Here is a 21,011-nt window from a genome sequence, read left to right as displayed (position 1 = left end):
TGTCCACTGCCACTGCTCCCGATGTCGCATCCTTCTTTCTTCAACGTTTTATTCTGCGGCACGGAGTGCCCAGGGAGCTGTTGAGCGACCGGGGACGAGTCTTCTTGTCCGAAGTCGTGGAGGCGCTGCTCACTGAATGCCGCGTTGTTCACAGGAAGACTACATCCTACCACCCCCAAACCAACGGGATGACAGAACGTTTTAACTGTACACGAGGCGACATGCTGTCGATTTATGTTTCTCGCGACCATTCGAACTTGGACTTAGTTCTTCCTTTCGTCACGTACGCGTATATTACGGCCACGCAGTCAACCACCGGCTTCTCACCATTCTTTCTGCTGTACGGGCGTGAACCTTCCTGCCTACTTAATTGACACCATCCTTCCTTACCGCCCTGACATCTCGGAATGTGTTCCAGTCTCGGAAATCGCCAAGCGAGCCGAAGAGTGCCGCCAACTGGCACGCTCCTTCACGGCAGCAGACCAAGTACGTCAGCAGTATCGCCACGGCGACAGTAGTGGAACGCCAACTTACCCTGCTGGCTCCCTTGTATGGCTACGGACACCGTCCACGGCCCCAGGGCTTTCAAGCAAACTTCAGACGAAATACCAGGGTCCCTACCGAGTCGTCGAAAAACCGTCTCCCGTCAATTACAAAGATACACCTTTTCTTTCCAGAAAACGTGTATCCGTGAATCGTTTTGTATAAGACGTGGATGAAGTGGTACAAATATTGCGCAAGTAGTTACACAGAATCTTCGCTTTTCCACTTGGTGAGCGTGGCGTGTCATCAGATAACCCAGGGGCTCCATTCTTGAAATGGATTTGAAATCGTTTTATTGGGTTGAAATTTTATGAGATTGAAATTGATTAATTTGAAATTGTGTGATGACACAGCTGAAGTCGAACTTCCGACTTCTGAAAGAATACATACACAAGAAACAATCTATATAGTTACCACACCTTAGGAATTTCGTTTCAGTACTCCTTTCAATTGCTTTTATTCTTCACAGAGGCGAGACAGGTGAGAACAGGGCTGCTTTCGTCTCCGTAACGTCGCTGTGTACTCAGCAGAAAGGAAAACCTAAAAGAAACAAATAATTTTAGGTACCATTAAACGGGCCATTAACTTGTACATATTTTTTGTAAGAAACGGGGAAACAGGTGACATCGGTGCCAAATAAAGGTGCCCAGAGGTTTTTTATTTATATCAAATGTAGTTAGAATGTAGTATTTATCAGTGGTATTACGCAAAAGGACCGGCAGTAATGTGAAGTGAGATGTATGATTGTTAAGCTTGAGATTATTGAACATTGTTAAGCTAGGAATAATAACTGCAGCTGAAACGCCCTACATAATATAATTTTGATATCAAGGCAGTGCTGTTGCCTCGCTCACTGTGTTTGGGGTGTCAGTTCGTGAAATGAAACCAACATTAGTGAAATTTTGCTGAAAGAAATGCTGAAGATAAACTTACGTTCTAAAATGCCCTTTGAGCAGTACTAAGTTTTTTATCCACGAAATGTTAGCGCAATAAAATTGTTGCCCAAACAGCCTCATATCGTTTTCCATTTTTTTGTGTCGGTTATGCGTCTCACTTTTTCCCAAAAAGAGTTTAACTTCGTATGGCTAGTGTTAGCCTCAACTGTAGCCTATGGTTTAGTTTTTAGGTGAGGCTTTGCAGAGGGTGTTTTTTGGATGGAATCTGCGCGAACGAAACGAAGACTGGCAAGCAACAGAAGGATGGCCGCTCGTCTGACAACTCATGTTAAAAATGTCATCACCCAACATGTAAGACCTGTTGGATTTATCATGCAGCCATAGCTTTAGCCATAACAAACATTCTGGCTTCTCTACACCTAACGTGCAGTTCATATTGGGAAAGTGTTCGGTATCTCTGAGCAGGCTGTTCGGCCAACAAAGGTACACTGGAACCTGTCGGGTGCAACAAGTTTATAAATAGTTTCACTGAACGTGGCTGCGCTGAAGAAGCTAACATGGTGCCAAATGTGAAGAATATGCAATATTCTTCAAGTGAAAAAAATTTAGTTTCACCTATATATCCATATGCATTAAGTCGACTTAATGACTCAAACATACTGGGTCTCTACAGTGAAATTACACAGCGGATTGTTGAGGAGTAGTGTGAAGATACTCCACACGACAGGAATATATGTCAGAAAGTAAGAAAAATAGAAAAATGACCGAAATTATCGAGCAAGATGACAGCTTGAAAAAAGAAGTCACGACAAAAGTCCCGTAGGCAAACCTCCCAGAAATCAGAATAGTCGGCGTAGAAGAGGACATCGAGACAGACTCCATCTCACAGCGTCTCATCAAGCAAAACCAACTCGACTGCACGGATGGGGGTTCTCAAGGTAAAGGTATCGTGGAAAGAAAAAATTCAAGAAAATCAGCTTGCAAATAAAACTCATCTGAACATTTAGTGGTTACGGTGTGGTTTCTTTGATAACACGTTCCTCCCACGCTGCGGCAAGTGTTCAGTCTACGGTCACCTGGAGAAGTACTGTAGTCCAACAGGCGCAAAGTGCCCCAGGTGCTCTGGCGAGCACAACTTCAAAGACTGCACCAGGCTTCCATCCAGCTCGGTGTGCAAGAAACACAGCTACGGCAGCCGCGATGACATTGACACGCGTCATGCCTTATTCTCCTGGAACTGGCCGACTTAGTCCGGCGCGTCGTGAAGGATGAACGCATCCGGGAAATGTGTAAGTAGTGTCATAGAAGGAAATTTTCGAACTGCTACACGAGAGCTTGCATTTGCGCATATATATATATATATATATATATATATATATATATATATATATATATATATATATATATATATATATATATATATATATATATATATATAAGACAGAAATAAGAACTGGCAGTCAAGAAAACCTCGGAAAGCGAAGGGGAGAATGTAGTTGGTCAAGATAAAGAATTTGGAAAATAAGAAAGCGGAGAAAAAATGCCCGCCAGGTGGGATCCGAACCCACGACCTCCAGAATACCGGTCTGGTGCGATAACCACTACGCTACCGGCGGGGCTACTCTAGCCTCAACTTTCCGGGGTATTTATGTTCACGTGTTTTTGTTTCCTGCGCTTGGGGGTGGTAGCCAGCGCCACTCGGACTACTCGGGGTGAAGGGGACCTTCTTTTTAACCCCCGGGCCGTGACTCGAGCGCCTACGACATGTCGAGAATGGTCGACCAGCGTTGAACCCTCTTAAGCTCCCTATGGCACCAAGACTGCCAGAACAGAGGCCCTCGCTATGCATGTAGCGAATCGGAATAGGAAATGAGGGGCTCGTTAAAAATAAGACAGAAATAAGAATTGGCAGTCAAGAAAACCTCGGAAAGCGAAGGGGAGGATGTAGTTGGTCAAGATTTTTTCTCCCCTTTCTTATTTTCCAAATTCTTTATCTTTATAATATAGTGAGCACATATCCAATCCTTTTGATGCTTGTTGGTGCTGGATGGAGTGATAAACAAGGAATGGACAGAAAATAACGAAAAGCAAAACTTTTCGTTAGGCGTGATGCAATATGGACCATGCTAGACTTCAGTTGTAGTCTGGCTTTATTCGACAAACAGAGTAAATAACAAACATTAGTATACATGCAGAGGTCCCATAGTGAGAAGCACTGCAGGTGGGACCCACGAGTATTAACCAATACCAAAAAATTCACTACTTACCCAGTCCCCACATGACACCAGACAAGCAAGCACACTTGCAGTTCCCTACTTCATTCCGAGTCAGCCACAACCTTCTCGAGGTCACTTATCACTGACCTGATTGCCGGCGCATACCGCGGCTATATACTTGGAGAAGCGGACTGGCGACACTTGAGGCCACAGCATCTCCAGAGTCAGAATTCTTCGTGGCTGGGGTCATAGAGTTTCATATTAATATACACTAGAGGGAAATCTGGCGCCACTGTCTAGGGGAGCCGCGCTTCAGCGAGCATTCCGTCATGTACCCGGTAGGTACGTTCCACTTGTCCTTGGCATGGCTCATGAACAGGTTGGAACGCTGGCTATGGCTGCAAAAAAGCAACAATATTACCGTAGATGGTTCATAAAATTCGTTTTGTTATATAAAATTGTACCTACAAAATGTCAGTAGTTTTTAGAAGCATAATGTACGATTAACAAGAAAAAAATGCTACTTTTTTTCGTTAATTTTGGCTTCGAGACAAAAAAGAAGCCGTATGGCTAGCTAAGCCAAGCAGGCGAGGAACGTCGCTAGCAGCAATGGCGCCGCCCACGGCGGCCCGCGACTGCTGCGACAGATTTCCCTCTAGTATATATTAGTATGAAACTCTATGGCTGGGGTGAAACTGTTCTGCTTACTTGCCGTCACGTTCACATGTCACGCGGCATGACGTAAGCACCGCACGCACTGTAGGAAAACTCTTGTTCCGCCTCAGGCAACGTGCAAAGAAAGCGTTGTGGTAAGGCAGCCGAGTTCGTTCTGTGGAGACCCGGGTTGAGCTCCCACACGAACTCAAATGTGTTTTCTATTTAGCCTTCAAAGAGGCAGCCATTTTCTGTGTTGTAAACAAACAAAAACGCTGATTTTTCGCCAAATGAGGTGCTTAAGGCTTTCGATTTGAATTGAGGATTGCAATGTGGTTTGTGTTACAGTCAAGTTTTGAGGGCACGAATACTTGAAGGTAGTACTATCACAATCATGTCTTGAGGAAGCCCTTGAGAAAACTCTGTGCTGTTCCTGAACATGAAATTCTGGTGTCACGTACTTCTACACAGAACAAGCTAAGACAATAAATGTAACCCGAAAGCAAATTATCAAATAGCATTTTCACACAAAACATTCAAGATTAAATAATGCATATAGCAAAATGGGAGCAATATAGAATAGAGTTAAATGCGAAATTTTTATACTGACATACAGAGACGCACACACATCTCCATAATTCACTCTCGACCAACATGATGATTTGTTTTACCCACGGCCTTACGATGACCAGGAAGGGGATCGTCTCATCGTTGCGCACTTTGAGAAAAGAATACTAAGAAACAACCCCTAGTATCACGCGCGTCAATAAGACGTGTATAGTCGATACCCCAGCACTTGGTCAACATCTGCTAGTTAAAAAATTTGCAGGGATAGGCTTTGTTCTTATACGTTTACATTGTTAACATAATAAATGGCCGTAAAACTTTGGAACTGTTTATAATGAAACATTTTTATTGAACGTGGTAGCCGGTTACCCAAAGACATCATAACCTCCGCAGCGTTACTCTGGGGCAAATGATTCGTTTGAAGTGGCCAAAAATTCTTAAAAGCTTCCCAAGTGTGTTTAAAAACACACGTCATGCAAGCACGCCTGTCACAGTGTGTTTGTTTTTACAAATGTCTGTTTAACAAATTCGCATAGTCAGCTATCGCGATTCCAGTTGTTTCATATCAATACGAAAGCATTAGTTAACCCAGTACCTGAAAAATCCCGCTGCCCTGGCACACATACGGCAAGCGAAATGGCCTATTGCGCAAAAAATAAAAACAGATGAAAGAATTGCTTAAACACACATACTACAAAAACAATTTTTTGCTTCTCCTGCTTGGTCTTTTTAAGACCACTGTAAGTTGTAAGTAAATTTGAAAATAAATAAGTAAAGAAAACACAAAAACAAAATATGATCGCTTGAGTTGCCTTATGCATAACAGCGAAACATAAATAAAAAAGCGTGAACTTTCCCACAGATCATAGCCAAACAGTGCGAAGGCGGGAAAATTGAATTTGATAAATTGGATGGCAAATAGAATGGCCTGTGGGCTAAGTAGATAAAATAAGGAGTGCGATAGGAGGGTGTCTACATGTGCGCAAAGAGAAAAGGGCAAAGAAAAATGAAGGCATCAGGGCTCGCTCGCCAAATGGACTCTTATGCTTTCTCATCTGATACATCATAAATATTCCTTACGCGTCCTTATAGTTTCATTTCCCATTACCAGCTCTTCAAAGAGCAGTTGCTTCAACGTGGCATATTTGCGAAGTAGGCATGGTATCTGGAAGAAGTTGGCTAACACGTTTCGTGAATTTAGGATCTGTTTAGGAAAACCACGAGCTTTTTCCATACGTGTGCATCGGCTCTAAACGTCGTAAAATTCCAATTTTTCCTAACGCCCCCTGCGTTCACCGGAAAGTACGTTAACCTACCTGTGCCATAAGTATACACTAACATGTCACAAGTGCTTTTTACAGCGATCATGTTGTGTGCTACCTGTAGACAAGAACATCTGACGCTTCTACAGTAGACATGTGTACCGCATTACTCATACGCCCAGACCAAATCCGTCAAGTGACCGGGGGTAAAAATAAATGCTCGCCGAAAACAAAGGCACTGCTGCGCGTTCCCGCAACGCGTATAGAAACGTCTGTGCGTTTTCTCTTATTTGTGGCATTGCTGCCATACGCTTAGTTTCAAGAACAATCTGCTCGATGAAGGTTAGAATGGATAATAACACAACGTTGGTTAGTTTTACACGAACTTTTCGAAGGCGTCATGTTTAGTACTGTGACAAGGTTAACCCTCGCGGCATTCGTGATTTTGGTGGTACACTGCAAAGCCAATGAAACGTAAGTGGCCTCGTCGAGCATTCAGATTGTCGTTTCTGCCCGTTCAGAAATCACAACGTCCTGCGACTGAAAACTAGGGTGCAGTTTGTGGTTGTCGATCTCAGTTGCGACTGCACAAACACTTCGCCGCACTTATAAAACGACCCTTCCACACATGTTTTCAACATTTTTCAAAACATTAAAAGGCTTTCAGAACCCAGTCAACAAGGCCATGGAGTATTCAGAATAAGGGTTACAGAAGAGCTCAGCCGACAATTACTGCTATAACAACTTGTTCAAAACATTCTTCTTTCCCAGACTTGGCGTTGCTTGACCTCTTTAACGACGTCATTTAAGTAATGTCGCGGATATTGGCCGGGGGCTTTCTTTCAGTTGTCACGACAAACGCATTCGATATTCATTTCAATAAACCACACCAAAAGCAAAGCAGAAGCTGGAAGAGTATCTGCTGCCATGAGTTAATGAAGCAGGACCGATTTGCATTGACGGTAAATTTAGATTTGGCAGCGTTTGGAGGGACGAGGAACAGATTGAAACATTTTATCAGCAGTGTTGAAAGGTCATTTTAAGTTCAGGCGCACGTTAAAGGCACACTGAAGCAATTTGCAGCAGCGTTCTTGCCAGCTACACTGTGTTTAACACGTGCGAATCATTTCTTTCGCCGTGTAGTGGTAGCTAATCAATTTATAGGTTAGGCTCCGAAAAGGAGAATACATACTGTGCCTTTAGTAGCTATTATACCAATTACCGCCATGGCGTCACAATATAGCGGAATGTAGTTAGATTCTACCTTAGCCTCCGGAACATTCATTACCGCCTATTGTCTGGTAAATATGCACCTCTTAGTGGAAGGTCACCTAATTCTACTTGCACGTGCTTGGAATTAGCCATGCTTTGTCCTGTAGAGTTGGAAGCATGTCACCACACTTGGTACATCGCCTGTGCGATGTAACGAAAACAACTTGGTATCGCTTTACAAATTATAAAGATGTCATACTCTTATGGGATGTCCTCCAAGAAACCCTTAAGAACGACTTCGAATTGACTCCGCACATAGTGTAAAGTATCTTGTATAACCCGGAGACGGTTATGTGCCATATGGTTGTTTTTTTTTTTTCTTGACGCTTTGCATAGTTTATGGAAAACGCTAATCCTGAATAGACACCCTGAACTCACGGTTTCTTAAATATTAAACTTTTGCGAGAGGATCATTAGCCTCAAAGATGTCTACGACCAAAGTGGTTCTCCCCGCGACTGGTATCCCCCGCTTGTTACTTGCTGACTGTTCCCCCGTTTTAAGCCATATTTACATAATTGTTCGTTATGTTTAGTTTTGTTCTTTATCTTGTTTTCCACTCGTCTGCACGTGTACGTAGTTGTAACTATGTGGTGCAAATATCATTTCCTACATTGACTTGTCGTGCAATAAATACATTGTGGACAACAAGAAATCTGCAGAAAATTCAGAGAGTCGTCGGTCAATGTCTAGCATTTTTATTCTGCTTGTTTAGACTGTGAGTTCTTTACTGTCAGATATGGCTATCAGTAGAACAAGTCGTTGGAATATTTTATTCCCTGTAAGTTTTCTTTGGGTTTCTTTTGACCAGTGATGTGATTTTATACCACTATAGCCATGAAGCACTTTTACTTCGTTAATTATGTTTTATTTTTCGAAGATGGAAGGGGTACTGCAGAGTTGGTCCGTTTATGCTATTTTTTATTCGTATCTCCAACGTTATATTGCAAACTTTTTTTGTTTAGTCTACTGTGATTGATTGCAGGGTTTCACGCGCCGACGTAACGCAGGCGATGAGACGCGCCGTAGTAGAGGGCGCCGCATTAATTTTGACCACCTGGGGATCTTTAACGTGCGCCGAAATCTCATACACACGGGCGTTTTTGCTTTTCGCCTCCATCAGAAAAGCGGCCACCGCGGCCGGGAATCAAACCCGCGACCTCGTGCTCAGCAGTGCAACGTCTTAGCCACTACGCGCCCGCGGCGGGTGTTAAGTCAAGTTTTTTTTCGGAGATGTATGCATATTCTTTTTATTTTGTCAGGTCATTTTTGAAAAAAAAAACATTTTTTCTGCATTTGTTATTCTTGCTTTCTCAATTTTTTTCCGACAAACTATCTGTAGTTACTCTATCGTAACGATTACAGGTGTTACTTCCGCCAAATCTGCTTTTTCGTGGAGACGCACAGAGTTACAGGGTTCACCATTTTCACTATATTTTTATGATTATTTCGAACGTTTTTTTGCGGACTTCTTTCATTTATTCCTCAGTTTTCTTTTCTTTAATGGAGGGAGGGGGGGGACAATGTATAAGGTGCCTATCTTTCATTTTGTCAGTTCAGTTTCGTGGAAAGATTATTTTTTTCTATTTTCTTGTTTTTTGTATTTTCACAATTCTGTACGGCACATTGTCCCAGTTTACGCTATTATAACGATTACAGGTGTTACTACTGCCAAATCTGCATTTTAAGTGCGAATGCACTTCTTAAGCGAACCTGAATCGTCCGCCGCCGTCGTCCGCATAGCAACAACTGCGGGTGCGCGCGCTCCTCGTCTTCCCTAGCAACGGGGGGAGATGGGCGGCGCTACTCTCCTCCTCCTCTCTCCGCTCAGTGACTGCGGGTGTTGGGCGCCTCCTCTCCACTTCGGGCGGGAGAGCTCTCGCTCGCGTAGCGGGCGCTCCGCATTCCGACGCGTGAGGGTGCTCGTGTAGCCCTCGCCGTAACGGCGGGCGCTACTCTCCTCCTCCTCTCTCCGCTCAGTGACTGCGGGTGTTGGGCGCCTCCTCTCCACTTCGGGTGGGAGAGCTCTCGCTCGCGTAGCGGGCGCTCCGCATTCCGACGCGTGAGGGCGCTCGTGTAGCGGCTGCGTGGCGCGGGAGGGTATTAGTCGAGCGCGCGCCGTCGTCAAGAGCGGTCGCTGGTCCTGCATCTCGATAACGATGATGGCGGACCGGGCAACGGTACCAGCAATAACGAGTGAAATATCTTTCTTTGTAGTTGTGTGCGTGTGTGTAATCTCTCGACTACTCATTAAGATCACGATATCCACCGTAATCGCGCAATCAACAACCGTGCATTCGCACTTACACACTCTCCCCCTCGGGGAAGTGCGAGGGAATTTTTTTGTGGAAGTGCACTGCGTTACTCGGTTCGCCATTTGCGCGACTTCTTTATTGGTATTTCGAACGTTCTTTGTGGACTTTTTTATTTAGTTTTCGCTTTTGGGGGGAGGTGCACAAGATCGGTATCTGTATTTTGTCAGATCATTTTTGGGAAAATTTTATTTTTTCCATCTTTTATTTCTTAGTTTTTCAAACTTCACTCCTACAAATTAGCTCGATTTAGGTAGTTATAATGATTGAAGCTGTTCCTTCCGCAAAATCTGCATTTTTGTGGACATGCAGGGCGTCACACGGCTGGCTGCGACGGTACTTGGCAAACAGTGCTACGCCTTCAAAAGCCACAGTAGTCTTGGGGGTAGAATCATGGGTTTCAGAACGAACGCCCGGTCTAAACCGCTGTGATGCCGATATGTTTTTTTTTTCAAAGATGCGTGATTTTTATATTCTAAATGTTCTCTTAGCTCAACTTCGGGCAACTTTTCATTAAATAATATCTTTTTAGGTCGTCTTGGAGCTTGTGGGGTGCGACATACCCACACGCCTAACCAAATTTTGTATCGCACCGGAAACGTCTGGCTTGTACCTATCCTGGAACGGAATATCACTCTCCCACAATATCTTTCATATCACCCCCTTCGCCACTAAATCCGCGTGAACATCTTATTTCGTGCTCCTCACAGGTATTACGAGTCACTGTTCCTAACCCCTCTCATCACGGATGGTAAGATTGAAGAGGCAAGGCGACTGAGCAGCGTTGAGTTGTTCAAGGAAAAGGTCGGGGCTACAGCGTACTCCGGTTACATCACCACAACCCGCAGGATCTTGAACAGCCATCTGTTCTTCCTCCACATCAGAGCGCTGGTATGTTCTCTGACGGTAAACTTATGTCCGTAGCAAAACATTTACTCTTAGCAAGATACTTGCACTGCTGATGCTCGCGCTACGCAACTAACAGGTGTCGCCGGTTTCACCCTGCATCTGTATGTGTTAGGTTGTTTGGAATTCAAGGAAAGCCGGATAATACGGAATGTATTTTAGTAAAATACACCTTCTAGTTGTTCAGATATGCAGCAAAAACGCCAGAAAACGTTGGTTCTATAAATGGTTAACAACACAGCAACTTAAATGTTAGATACCCTCGTACAGCTGTAAATTCAGTAAAATTATACAGTAGTAACGGAATCCCTTGAATCATTTTCTGTAGGGGTTAAAATGTGTGGCAGTGAGAATACTGTCGTTTGAAGAAACCACGGAGACATAATACAAGTTTGGTTAATTTAAGATAAAATACTACATGTCACGATAACCGCGATACCAATTTTAATGGAAACGTCAAAAAATAATTGAGATAATAAGAAAACAAATAAAGCAGTGGCGACTGTCCGGCAACTTTTCTGTGACGTCACAGGATCTCGTTTGTGCAAACGGCGGCCGCCAATGTAAGCCACCGCAAGAAACACGAGTGGGTGATTGTAGTAGGACCTCTAGTTCCATTTCTTCGCATCACTTGAATGCTAACGTGCACTTAAAGGAGTACTGACACTTAATGTTACAGACGATAGTCTTTCTTGGGCTACTTGAACCCAGAAATTTTGGTCTGTCTGTATGTCGGTCTGTCTGTCTGTATGTATGTCTGTCTGTCCGTCTGTCTGTCTTGTCTGTGACTCGATTCAGCCACCCGGCCAAAGTAAAACAATGCGTGCGCAATAGTCTTATATAGTCACAGCTAAATCTACCCGTCTAAGTCCGGTGTAATGTTCATGCTTGTCAACATTGTTGAAGAAGAACCAGACATTACGCAAATATAAGACCACAAATTAATACAGAAGTGATATTTGCAGTGTTCCTTTATAAAAAATCACACATGCTTGACTTTTGCGAAATTAAATACTTCATCAACTGCAGAAAAAAATTCCCTCCACCGTCGCCTGCTGTCGCCCGCGCCACTATAGCTTCTGGCGCCATTTTAAGAAATCAACCGGCAACAGTTACGAAAGGTTCCACTAGATAGGTTCCACGTTCTGCTTGCAACGCACGTGGATTAGGGAAACGCTGTTCTATAAACGATGAAGTAGGCCGCCTCGATTCATGCGTGTCTTCGCCGTACGGCAGCGTTGGCATCGAGACACCCGGTTTTGAGCAGTGGAGCGCGGGAAATTTAAAATGATTTAAGCAAACCTGTCGATAAAGACTATCGTCTTTTGACGACATTTGCAACGAAAGGAGCAGATACGCGGCCATTTTTTTGTGTTACGTTTTTTTTTTTTCGCTGCTATGCGTGCCAACTAGCCCACTAATCATAGAATGACACAGTAAACGGTTGAGCGCAGCGTTAACATTCTTTTACGGCGCCGTTTATTCGTGTCAGTTGTCAGTTTCGGTTTCGACAAAACGAACGCAGAGCGGCCGCCGTGAAAGGAGGTATCACGTGTCGTCACCATCTTGCCGTAGCGCTACCGCTCGGAACGCGCGGGGGAGCGAGGTCTTCCCCGTCCCCACGTGCCCGGGAAGCATGACGTAAGTGCCAAAACCATGACGTGTACACACGCCGGAGCAGGGCGCTCCAACCACAGCCAGCCCGTCGGCTTTGTCACGGGAGGCCTGACGTCGGCAGTTTGGGGTAGGTACCAGATGATGTCGTGTCGGCCCGCTCTGGGCTTTCTCGTGCGGGCGAAGATTAGAATTAATTTAAAATATGTTACGCTGAACGGCTGCTGTTGAAACTTGCTGGTAGATATCTCCTGATAAAAAGGAAGCATTTTACATAGTTATCTCGGCTTTGAAATTTCGTGTCAGTGCTCTTTTAACACTGATAACAACTATGGTTTTAGTGCTGATTGTGTCTGCGCCCATAAGGCCACTGTACCGCGAAATTTGAAAGTTTATCAATATTTCTTCGTTTTTTTTGTTCAAAATTGGCCGCGTATCTGCTTGCTTCGCTGCAAATGTCGTCGACAGACTATAGTCTTCTACCGCCCCTGCTTCATAAGTCCTCGTGTCTTTTCCTTACGTTTTCTGGGCATGTCTTCGCGTCTACACCTGGCACTTCATGACCACTGCCATGGTCGCTGAAGGATGAAAAACCGCGTGATCTGGCGCCGTCTTTCCCAGCACACCACCGATGATGATGATGATGATTATGCTTAGCGGCTTCCCCTTTGTAACGGGGTGGCGTTGCACAGCGGCCTTAGTAGCAACGCCACTGTACAATCCCCTCACCAAAAAATACAACCAAAATAAATAAAAAATAATATCAAAATAAAAAAAACATCTACGAAATTTTTGTGCTAATCTGACTTGTTTGTCCACATGTCTTCCCAGATTGTTCTCTGCTCTTTTCCCACCAACATTCTAATCTTCTTTTACTAACCTCTACTGCTGTCCAATTCACTTTTCCGCTAACCTTAAAACCAAGGGCCTCCGGAAGCTGGATGGCTCCCTCACTGAGGACTGGACGGATACTTTTGCCCTCCGTTACAATATGTCCCATGGTTTCCGGCATCTTTCCTCCATGGTTTCCGGCTCCTTTCCGCAGCCTGCGCATAGTTCGACACTGGTGGCACCATCGGGAACTGGCCCAGGGAAACACACGACTTTGCACACCCAGCGCCTCTGCGAGGTGGCGGCACCGTGTCCGCGGTGGAAGGCTCTGCGTTTCGCATTCTACGGTGGCTAATATTTCATTTGACACTGCAGGCCAAGAGACACTAGCGTCTTTAAAATAAAGCACCCATGCATTTTTTTTCAATAAAAGAACACTGCAAACATTTCTGATCTATTGATGTTGTGCCTTAGATATGCTTAAAGAAGCACTGACACCAATTTTCGGCGTTAATATGATTGCACAGTTCGCTTCCTTCACTCAACTGAATACCCTGGCTGAAATATGAGCGGCCTGCGGCGCGAAGAACATAGTTCAATTGGATCTCATTTATCGCGCGGACGGATCAGCGCGCGGAGCAGCACTCAGCAAATGGACATCAACGTGACATCACCCCATGAAGCCAAAAAAAGTGACGCGACAGCGCTCGTCAAAAACTCGTGACGTCACTTCATGCGCGCGGCCCCGCGAGCGCCGAGCGGGAGCAACACCCTCTCAAGCGGGCGCCGGTGACGTCCGCACAAAGCGGTGAGGTCAGGCCGGGATTCTGTCATATGCGCCGTTCGGGATGAAAGCGCGGGAATTTGAAACAAACGATTTTAAGGCCGTTCAATGTAATTAGCTATCGCGCGCTGAAGTATTTCAAGGGCTGTTTCAGGTTGGCCAGACAATTAAGCATCGATAAAAACAATAAAAGTCTAACATAAAATTTTCGTGTCAGTGCTCCTATAATGTTTTATGTTTGCTCAACAATGGTGACAATTATGAGCACTGCCACCAGACGTGGATGTCTGGAAATGGCATTGCCTAGATAAACATCCCGTTCAACAACTGCCTTAGCTTTGGCCGGGAAGCTGACTCGAGGGAAAAACAGAAAGGCGGACGGACAAACAGACCAAAATTTCTGCGTTCAAGTAGCCCAAGAAATGCGATCGTCTTTAAAAACGGGTTTCGTGAATGGGATGCAGTTGAGTAAGTAACCAAAGGCTCCTAGTTCTTTCAAATTGAACAAAGTTGTATTAAGTCTTCATGGGCACTTCAAACACCGTATGCACTATCCGCGTGTGGAAGGCCTACCGAAAGCTTTAAGCCGGTGCTGTCCGCGTCTCATATTACTGGAGCACTCCAGGTTGGTTGTGTGCGTCGCTCCCAGCGCTTTCATGTCCATCCTAGTAAATTTCGTGCTCATTTCATGCTTGTACCTCGTAAAAAGAATTTCTCTTTATCTATCGGCCTGACTCTCTCTGTGTCCTCAACATCATAGAAAAGGTTTTGAATAAGGTGTATTCATCCATCCATCCGTCCGTACGTACGTACGTTCATCCATCCATCAGTCTGTCTGTTTGTCTCTCTGTGTCTGTCTGCCTGTCTGTCTGTCTGTCTGTCTGTCTGTCTGTCTGTCTGTCTGTCTGTCTGTCTGTCTGTCTGTTCGAATGGTAGAGTGAGTGAGTGAGTGAGTGAGTGAGTGAGTGAGTGAGTGAGTGAGTGAGTGAGTGAGTGAGTGAGTGAGTGAGTGAGTGAGTGAGTGAGTGAGTGAGCGAGCGTGTGAATTTGAGGGTAGTGCAAGTGAGTTAGTGAGGTAGTGCAAGTGAGTTCTCCTACTCTTACCGAGTAAAGAGTGCGTGTGCGTGCGTGTGTGCATGCGTGTGTGTACGTGTGACCGTGTGCCGCGGTTAATAGGGAGAAACGCATTAACCCTGTTCCTATTCTTTGTTTTTAGACACTCACTCCTTCGACCAAATAATTAACCCCACCCTTTGTTCCTTCCCTCTAGGAAGGGCCAACTACTGCGCCACTTATGCTTTGGCTCCAGGGGGGTCCGGGCCTGTCCTCTCTGTTCGGTCAGTTCCTGGAGATTGGGCCGCTGGGAATGGATGCCAATGGGCGCCTTTTCCGCAGAAAATGTTCGCTACAGCGGTATGTGAACGTCGTCTACCTGGACCAACCGGTGGGAGCGGGCTTCAGCTACAAAAAGGGCTTGCTAGGATACGCTAAAAACCTCAACGACGTCGCCACGGGAGTGCTTGAATTCCTGAGGCAGTTCCTCATTATGTTCCCGGAATACAAGGGTCGCGAGTTCTATATTGGAGGTGAATCCTACGGAGGTGAGTACGGTTCGCTGAATAAACTACACGTGTATGCATCCTCTACACCTCAGTTAAAGTGCAAAGGATGCGTACACGCTCCCAATGACGCTATCCTTTCCCAGTGACCTCCCACTCCATGGCATCAGTAAGTGCTGCAACTTGCCGTTGGAGGTGCATACTCCACCGAAGTTGCGGTGCTCCAACTTCCTGCAGCAAGATTTCTGAACCCCCGCAATTCAGCAACCCTAGGTTGTATTAGGCATCCTGGCATGAGCATAGATGTAGTAATTTCTTTATCATGACATTCCAGTATGCAGTGCAATTGCTACGTCAACCTAATGTCCGTGCGCGCGGACGAAATTCTTCTCCTGCATGTCACTGAACTCGGGGTGCTGCTTCTTACTATACGTAGTCTTGATCGCATAATTCCCCATTTGAGGCGTGGGTACGTTTCGTGCCCTGTGTGGTATTCTTGTCACTTCAGGAAGTTCTCCAGCTGGTATAATTTGCTATGTCGGACAGTGTTTGATCATACACCAGAACGTGCGTAGTAAGGTACTTGACTGACAAGGGTAGGTCTACTGACAGTAACACCTCCAACTGCTGCTCAATCTTACAGGCCAAGCTCAGAGTAGTTTTACCACTTGATAGACGACGTTCTAACGAACCCATCTATGCGAGTTTCAAATTGTTTTTATTATGAAGTAACGTTCAGATGATAAAATCGTGCTGTTTGGTTGCATCTAATCTTGTGAACTGGATACTGACTCTGCACCAAATGTCCCTCCTGAGCAGTCTCTAACCGGACACCAGTGGCACGAGAGACGGGATGGCAGACAGATGAGGAGTACATTAATACCCTTCTGCTACCGATCACCATCTTCTATGAAAAATACCCTTTCAATGTGACAACCTGCTCTGGAGCATCTGCAGGAAGTACAATGTTCTTTCACAACTCCCTCCTCGGAATTCTGAAAGGTACAGCCAGTACTCATTTAGCTGTGCATTTAACAAAGCATGAGTTATCTTCTACTTTGTCTGCGATTGCGTATAGGTTTGAAAAACAGGACACATTTCTCAAGACTCTAGCGCAGTCCTTATAGGTTTTTGTAGCACGCATCTTAACCTTTCTGCCACAGATCCAGTCCTCACAAGAACGGAGTTTCAGCCATTGCAGACAAGCTTTGTGACTCAGTCCCGAAGGAACAAGTATAATTCATGATGTTTCATATACCTTGCCTGAATTTGAATCAGAATGCAGACCCGTCGAAGAATAACCACAATAACCAGGTTCTTCTTGTGTTGAGAAACGTGTTCACAGCGAATACGCACTTATCTGACGGGCCCAAGGGGAGAACTGGTCAGTAGATCAGCCTAGACCATTCCGTTTCTAGCTAAAACTTGGAGGATTCTCAGCTTTAAAGACAAAATTTCTCCGGGCCACCATACGTAAAAAACGGTCAATATGCTACATAGTCACTATGCTATAAGGTCAATGTCCGATGCTCTCCCCGCCACCTCAAAGCTGGCCAAGCACCCCTAAAAAAGAAGTGTAAACCTGATATAAAACAATGATTTTCTTTTCGAAGAATTTCAGCACTTGCAAGAGGTTCTCAAAACACATGCTGCTTAGCACAGGTTGTTAAAGACAGAAGCCATGTTTCTACATTTAAGCCCCAGAGGCAGAATAGCAGGCTCCATTTAATGGTTTCTCAAGGGAAAAGTAGAAGTGTTCGGACGAACCAGCAGATGGTGGGAGGTGCATGCGCTGCCCCACCGAAATGGTAATGCTATTTTATTCCCTCTTTTTGCAGCCAGGTTCACCGTGGGTGTTGCGCATGCCTTTCATACCAGGCTGTACCCAAAACTTGATCTTCGACTCGAGGGAGTCATCCTGGGCGCTGGCTTCCTGGGCAGGCTACTGAAGGTGGCCGACTCCTCCGACTTTCTCTACGAAACTTCCATGATAAGCAAAAAGCAGCGCGACAAGCTCGAGGGAGAATTCAAAGGCATGAGGAAGAAAGCGAAAGGACCCATCGGCAAGCTCACGGCTCTGCTGGACCTCCTACGCACCATATTCACTTCCGAGGGCAAGCCGACCCTCTTCCAAAGACTGACCGGTTACAACAACCACGCCAGCGCCCTCTACACGGAGAAACCGGAGAACATGCTCAAGTACGAGGCCTACGTGCAGACCGACGAGTTTAAGCGAGCTGTCCACGTGGGCAAGAGGGTCACGTTTCAGGGCGCCCAAAATAGGGTGGCGCGTAAACTGGCCAGCGACTACTTGACCGACATCAGCCACAAGATCGAAGACTTGCTAAGGTGGTTCCGCGTACTCTTTTACACGGGTCAGATGGACACGCTGTTCCCGTCGAGGAACCTGCAGGACTTCTTCCGGTCCCTGAACTGGACAGGCGCAGCGGAGTTCCGGAAGAAGGAGTCCGTGCGCTGGAGGGCTTACAAGAACGCCCACTCCCTTTCAGGATTGGTTACTCAGGTGGGGAACATGACGGAAGTGGTGCTACTGGGAGCGGGCCACTACGCGGCTGTCGATAAGCCGAGGGCAGCCAATCGCATGATGGTAATATTTATAAAGGGCTTGAAATGGAACGCATCGAGTGAAACCAAGAAAGCTTGAACATACCGCAGAAATAAAGGCAAACTACTTCTACCGACAGCCGTGCTCATAATAATCGCTATAACCACTTCCCGACCTTCGTGCGAACACATTCCTTCAATCGTTCCTACAGCTGACCACTTTTTTCACTTCTCCAAACATCTTGGTACTTGGTGGACAAGATCCACTAAAATTTTTACAGAGTTACGTTTTATTTCTGTTAAGCGGCACGCTGATTAAAGAAGGTGCCGAAATAATTGCACATTCATCAAATGGAGAATATTGTCACGTAGCCAAAGACGACGCAGCTCTCTTGAAAGAAAAGCAAGTTTTTTGGAGCGAACTTCTGCTCCCCTAACAACTCAAAAAATACACAGGTGGCGAAACAGCAGTCAACAAAGTGACGTGCGCAGTCTGGTATCGGCGAATCCAATACCGCGGCGTCTGGTCTGCGGATATTTATCTTTCGGCGCAGGTGTTTCTAGAATCATCGAATTGCATCGAGAACACTGTAGCTCAAATATTGTAGGCTGGTGACGTAAGTTCGAAACACTCTGCCTATCAAAAGAGATAATAAGTGTGGTATTCAAAATATTCAATGGAACACGCCCTTCACTTGGTACAAAAATAACACAGCTGGGCATGGCGGGGCGGTAAAAACGAAACATAAATTTAAAAAAACCAATGTGTGGTTTGAGGCAATATTTGACAGTGATATCGTAATGATGATTACGACTGAGGACTCATTAAGGTTTATTTACACAGAGAACTTGGGCCCCAGAGACGACGTGCTAACTGCAATATCAGAGGAAATGATTATGATGATGATGGTGATGGTGATGGTGATGGTGGTGGTGGTGGTGTTGTTCCTTGGTGAATGCCGCATGCCCAAACAGGAGATTGGCCAAACGTCAGTGGTAGGAAAAAGATTGTATTTAACTAAGTGCTCCGCAGAAAGGAAATTTAGAGCGCTTGAAACTCTTTTTGAATGTGCAATCTAACATACAGAAAATAAAAGTCGGGAAAAAAAAAGAAAGTACATAAGTTGCCACCGTAAACAAATCCAGTCTGAGCGGAAATCGGTTAGAACTACCTAAGAAGCTCCGAAGGGCGGAGCCCACACCCTGGTTTCAGAGCTCCATCTCGGGCGTCCCGAGTGAAAGGAGACTGGCCACAGATAGGACAACCCTCAGGTTGCGAAGTGGCGCATCAAGAAGGTGTAATCTGATCCCAGAAAGCCGCTGACACGCCAGTAGGTAATGATCGACGGACTCATCTTCATTGCAGCAGCAACACGCAGGAGACGGCGTCAGACGTCAGCTGTAAAGATGCCCGTGTAATCGTGGTACACGACAGCAAATAGATTATACACGACAGCAAATAGGCAGTAATACATTATTGTTTAAAAGATAGCTATATTGCAGTGGTTTTTTCTTATTAGTAAGTGTTATATGGCAGCATTTAGCTATGTTTAAATTCATCTGCCATTGCGCACACGAATCTGAGACTTTGAATCAATCTGCTTGTAATACACGTGAATCACCGACACTCTTGACAGGATAGTACAAGACGCAATCATCGGCGTATAATTTGATATTTGACCGAATACCACTGTATAATATGTTATTCAAAAACCTCGTAGTCACTAAATTTCACAGCGCGACAGAATCTTTATAGAAGAATAGTAGGATATATACGTAGATGTCTTCTAGAAGTCAACTTTTATATTCAAAACTGCGCTGTCAGTAGCTGGAATATTTATATGCGAGGTCAGTATTTTGAAAACTAGGCAGTGCACTGTACGGGAATTTAAAAATATAGTCTAGGCAGTGCACACCCCCTGCAGCAAGAATATATTACATCCACAAAAGAAGGACTTGGCATTTTTTAACACAGATAGAGGCGGGGAGGGAGGGTCGTAGTCAGAGAGAGCCAGAAGCATTGCTTAGTGTTGTCGACGAATACGCGGGGAGGTAATAAAACCAAAGGTACTTAACGGTGCAAAGAGCAGTAACAGCATAACACGCAGTATAAAATCTGCAATGTGCTGACGAGAGTTTGATGTATTATCTTTTTACCTGAAGGTGCTGAAAATCCCCGCTGCTTTTTCAATAACTCACAGTTCATCGCCCCAACAATTACCGTTGCAACTGAAACTTCGCGCTGGTTCACCGACCCTTAAGCTAAACTGTACTACGTATGCCAACCTCCATATTTTGCCTATTTTCTATAAAACCAGCATTCTCGTATAAGCGCAAACTTCGTCCAGTTGGGTATTTTTACGACCCATACGACAGCTACACTTCGATAGACAAGCATAATCTATGCGTAGAAAAAGGCGCAACTTTAAGACGGACCGTTTCGTTAGACACAAATCAGTGAAAACACGATGCGAGCGTACTTACGTGCTCCTAAAAGATGACCCCTACCCTTAAGAAAAACTTTACCAGCGTGCAAACATGTATATTAAACAAACTGGCAATAAGTGAAATTATTGGACCTCAAAGATTAGAGTATCTCTCAGCGACGTATAATAAACGTATATAGACGTTATATGCTAATGTGTTCCTCCGGCCTTACCTTCTATCATGTCTTTAGCCATCCGTTTAAGGTTCATAATTGCGACTTAGTGCTCACTGTCTTTGGTGTGAACGTACGAAGCTTTCTTACATTTCATCTGTTCCGCGTGCGGCGCTACGGTGCAAGATATTAATGTGTATTTTATCGTGAGATTTTTTTACTCTCTGTGGCTAGTGTTGAACTGTTTTATGCCTTTAAAACGTGCTTCTTTTTACCTATTGTCGTATTTTGTGTTTTCCAGCATCCGCGTTGTATATGACATAAGAAGAAAATGATCCGTTAAAAAGACGTTAAATGATTCGTTAAAAAGACACTCTTCAATTTAAAAATAACCACAAGAATACAACACTGCAGGGGCTATTTTCAGCTTCTG

The 21,011-nt window shown here is 44.9% G+C and overlaps 1 protein-coding gene across 1 annotated transcript; it reads left to right on the top strand.

Moving 5' to 3' along the window:
• The first annotated feature begins 6,405 nt into the window (after positions 1 to 6,405).
• LOC144159005 (putative serine carboxypeptidase CPVL) lies at positions 6,406 to 18,118 on the top strand. The gene is made up of 4 exons (XM_077690233.1): positions 6,406 to 6,612; positions 10,431 to 10,611; positions 15,126 to 15,456; positions 17,253 to 18,118. Exons 1-4 carry the CDS (start codon positions 6,539 to 6,541, stop codon positions 18,077 to 18,079), a joined length of 1,413 nt encoding a protein of 470 aa, XP_077546359.1. The 5' UTR covers positions 6,406 to 6,538; the 3' UTR covers positions 18,080 to 18,118.
• The last annotated feature ends 2,893 nt before the right edge of the window (positions 18,119 to 21,011 follow it).

Source organism: Haemaphysalis longicornis, unplaced genomic scaffold (genome assembly GCF_048455015.1).
Source record: "Haemaphysalis longicornis isolate Haplotype H1 unplaced genomic scaffold, Haemaphysalis longicornis Haplotype H1 scaffold_10, whole genome shotgun sequence".
In the NCBI taxonomy this organism is placed as follows: Eukaryota; Metazoa; Arthropoda; class Arachnida; order Ixodida; family Ixodidae; genus Haemaphysalis; species Haemaphysalis longicornis.
Note: the sequence above shows the minus strand (reverse complement) of the source record. Positions and strands in the feature narration are given on the sequence as shown.

Bases quoted from the DNA above. Each gene is read 5' to 3' on its own strand.
- LOC144159005 (XM_077690233.1), top strand. From the start codon at position 6,539: ATGTTTAGTACTGTGACAAGGTTAACCCTCGCGGCATTCGTGATTTTG. The intron at 6,613-10,430 runs GTAAGTGGCCTC...TGCTCCTCACAG, and splicing joins CACTGCAAAGCCAATGAAAC to GTATTACGAGTCACTGTTCC. The intron at 15,457-17,252 runs GTGAGTACGGTT...CTCTTTTTGCAG, and splicing joins TGGAGGTGAATCCTACGGAG to CCAGGTTCACCGTGGGTGTT.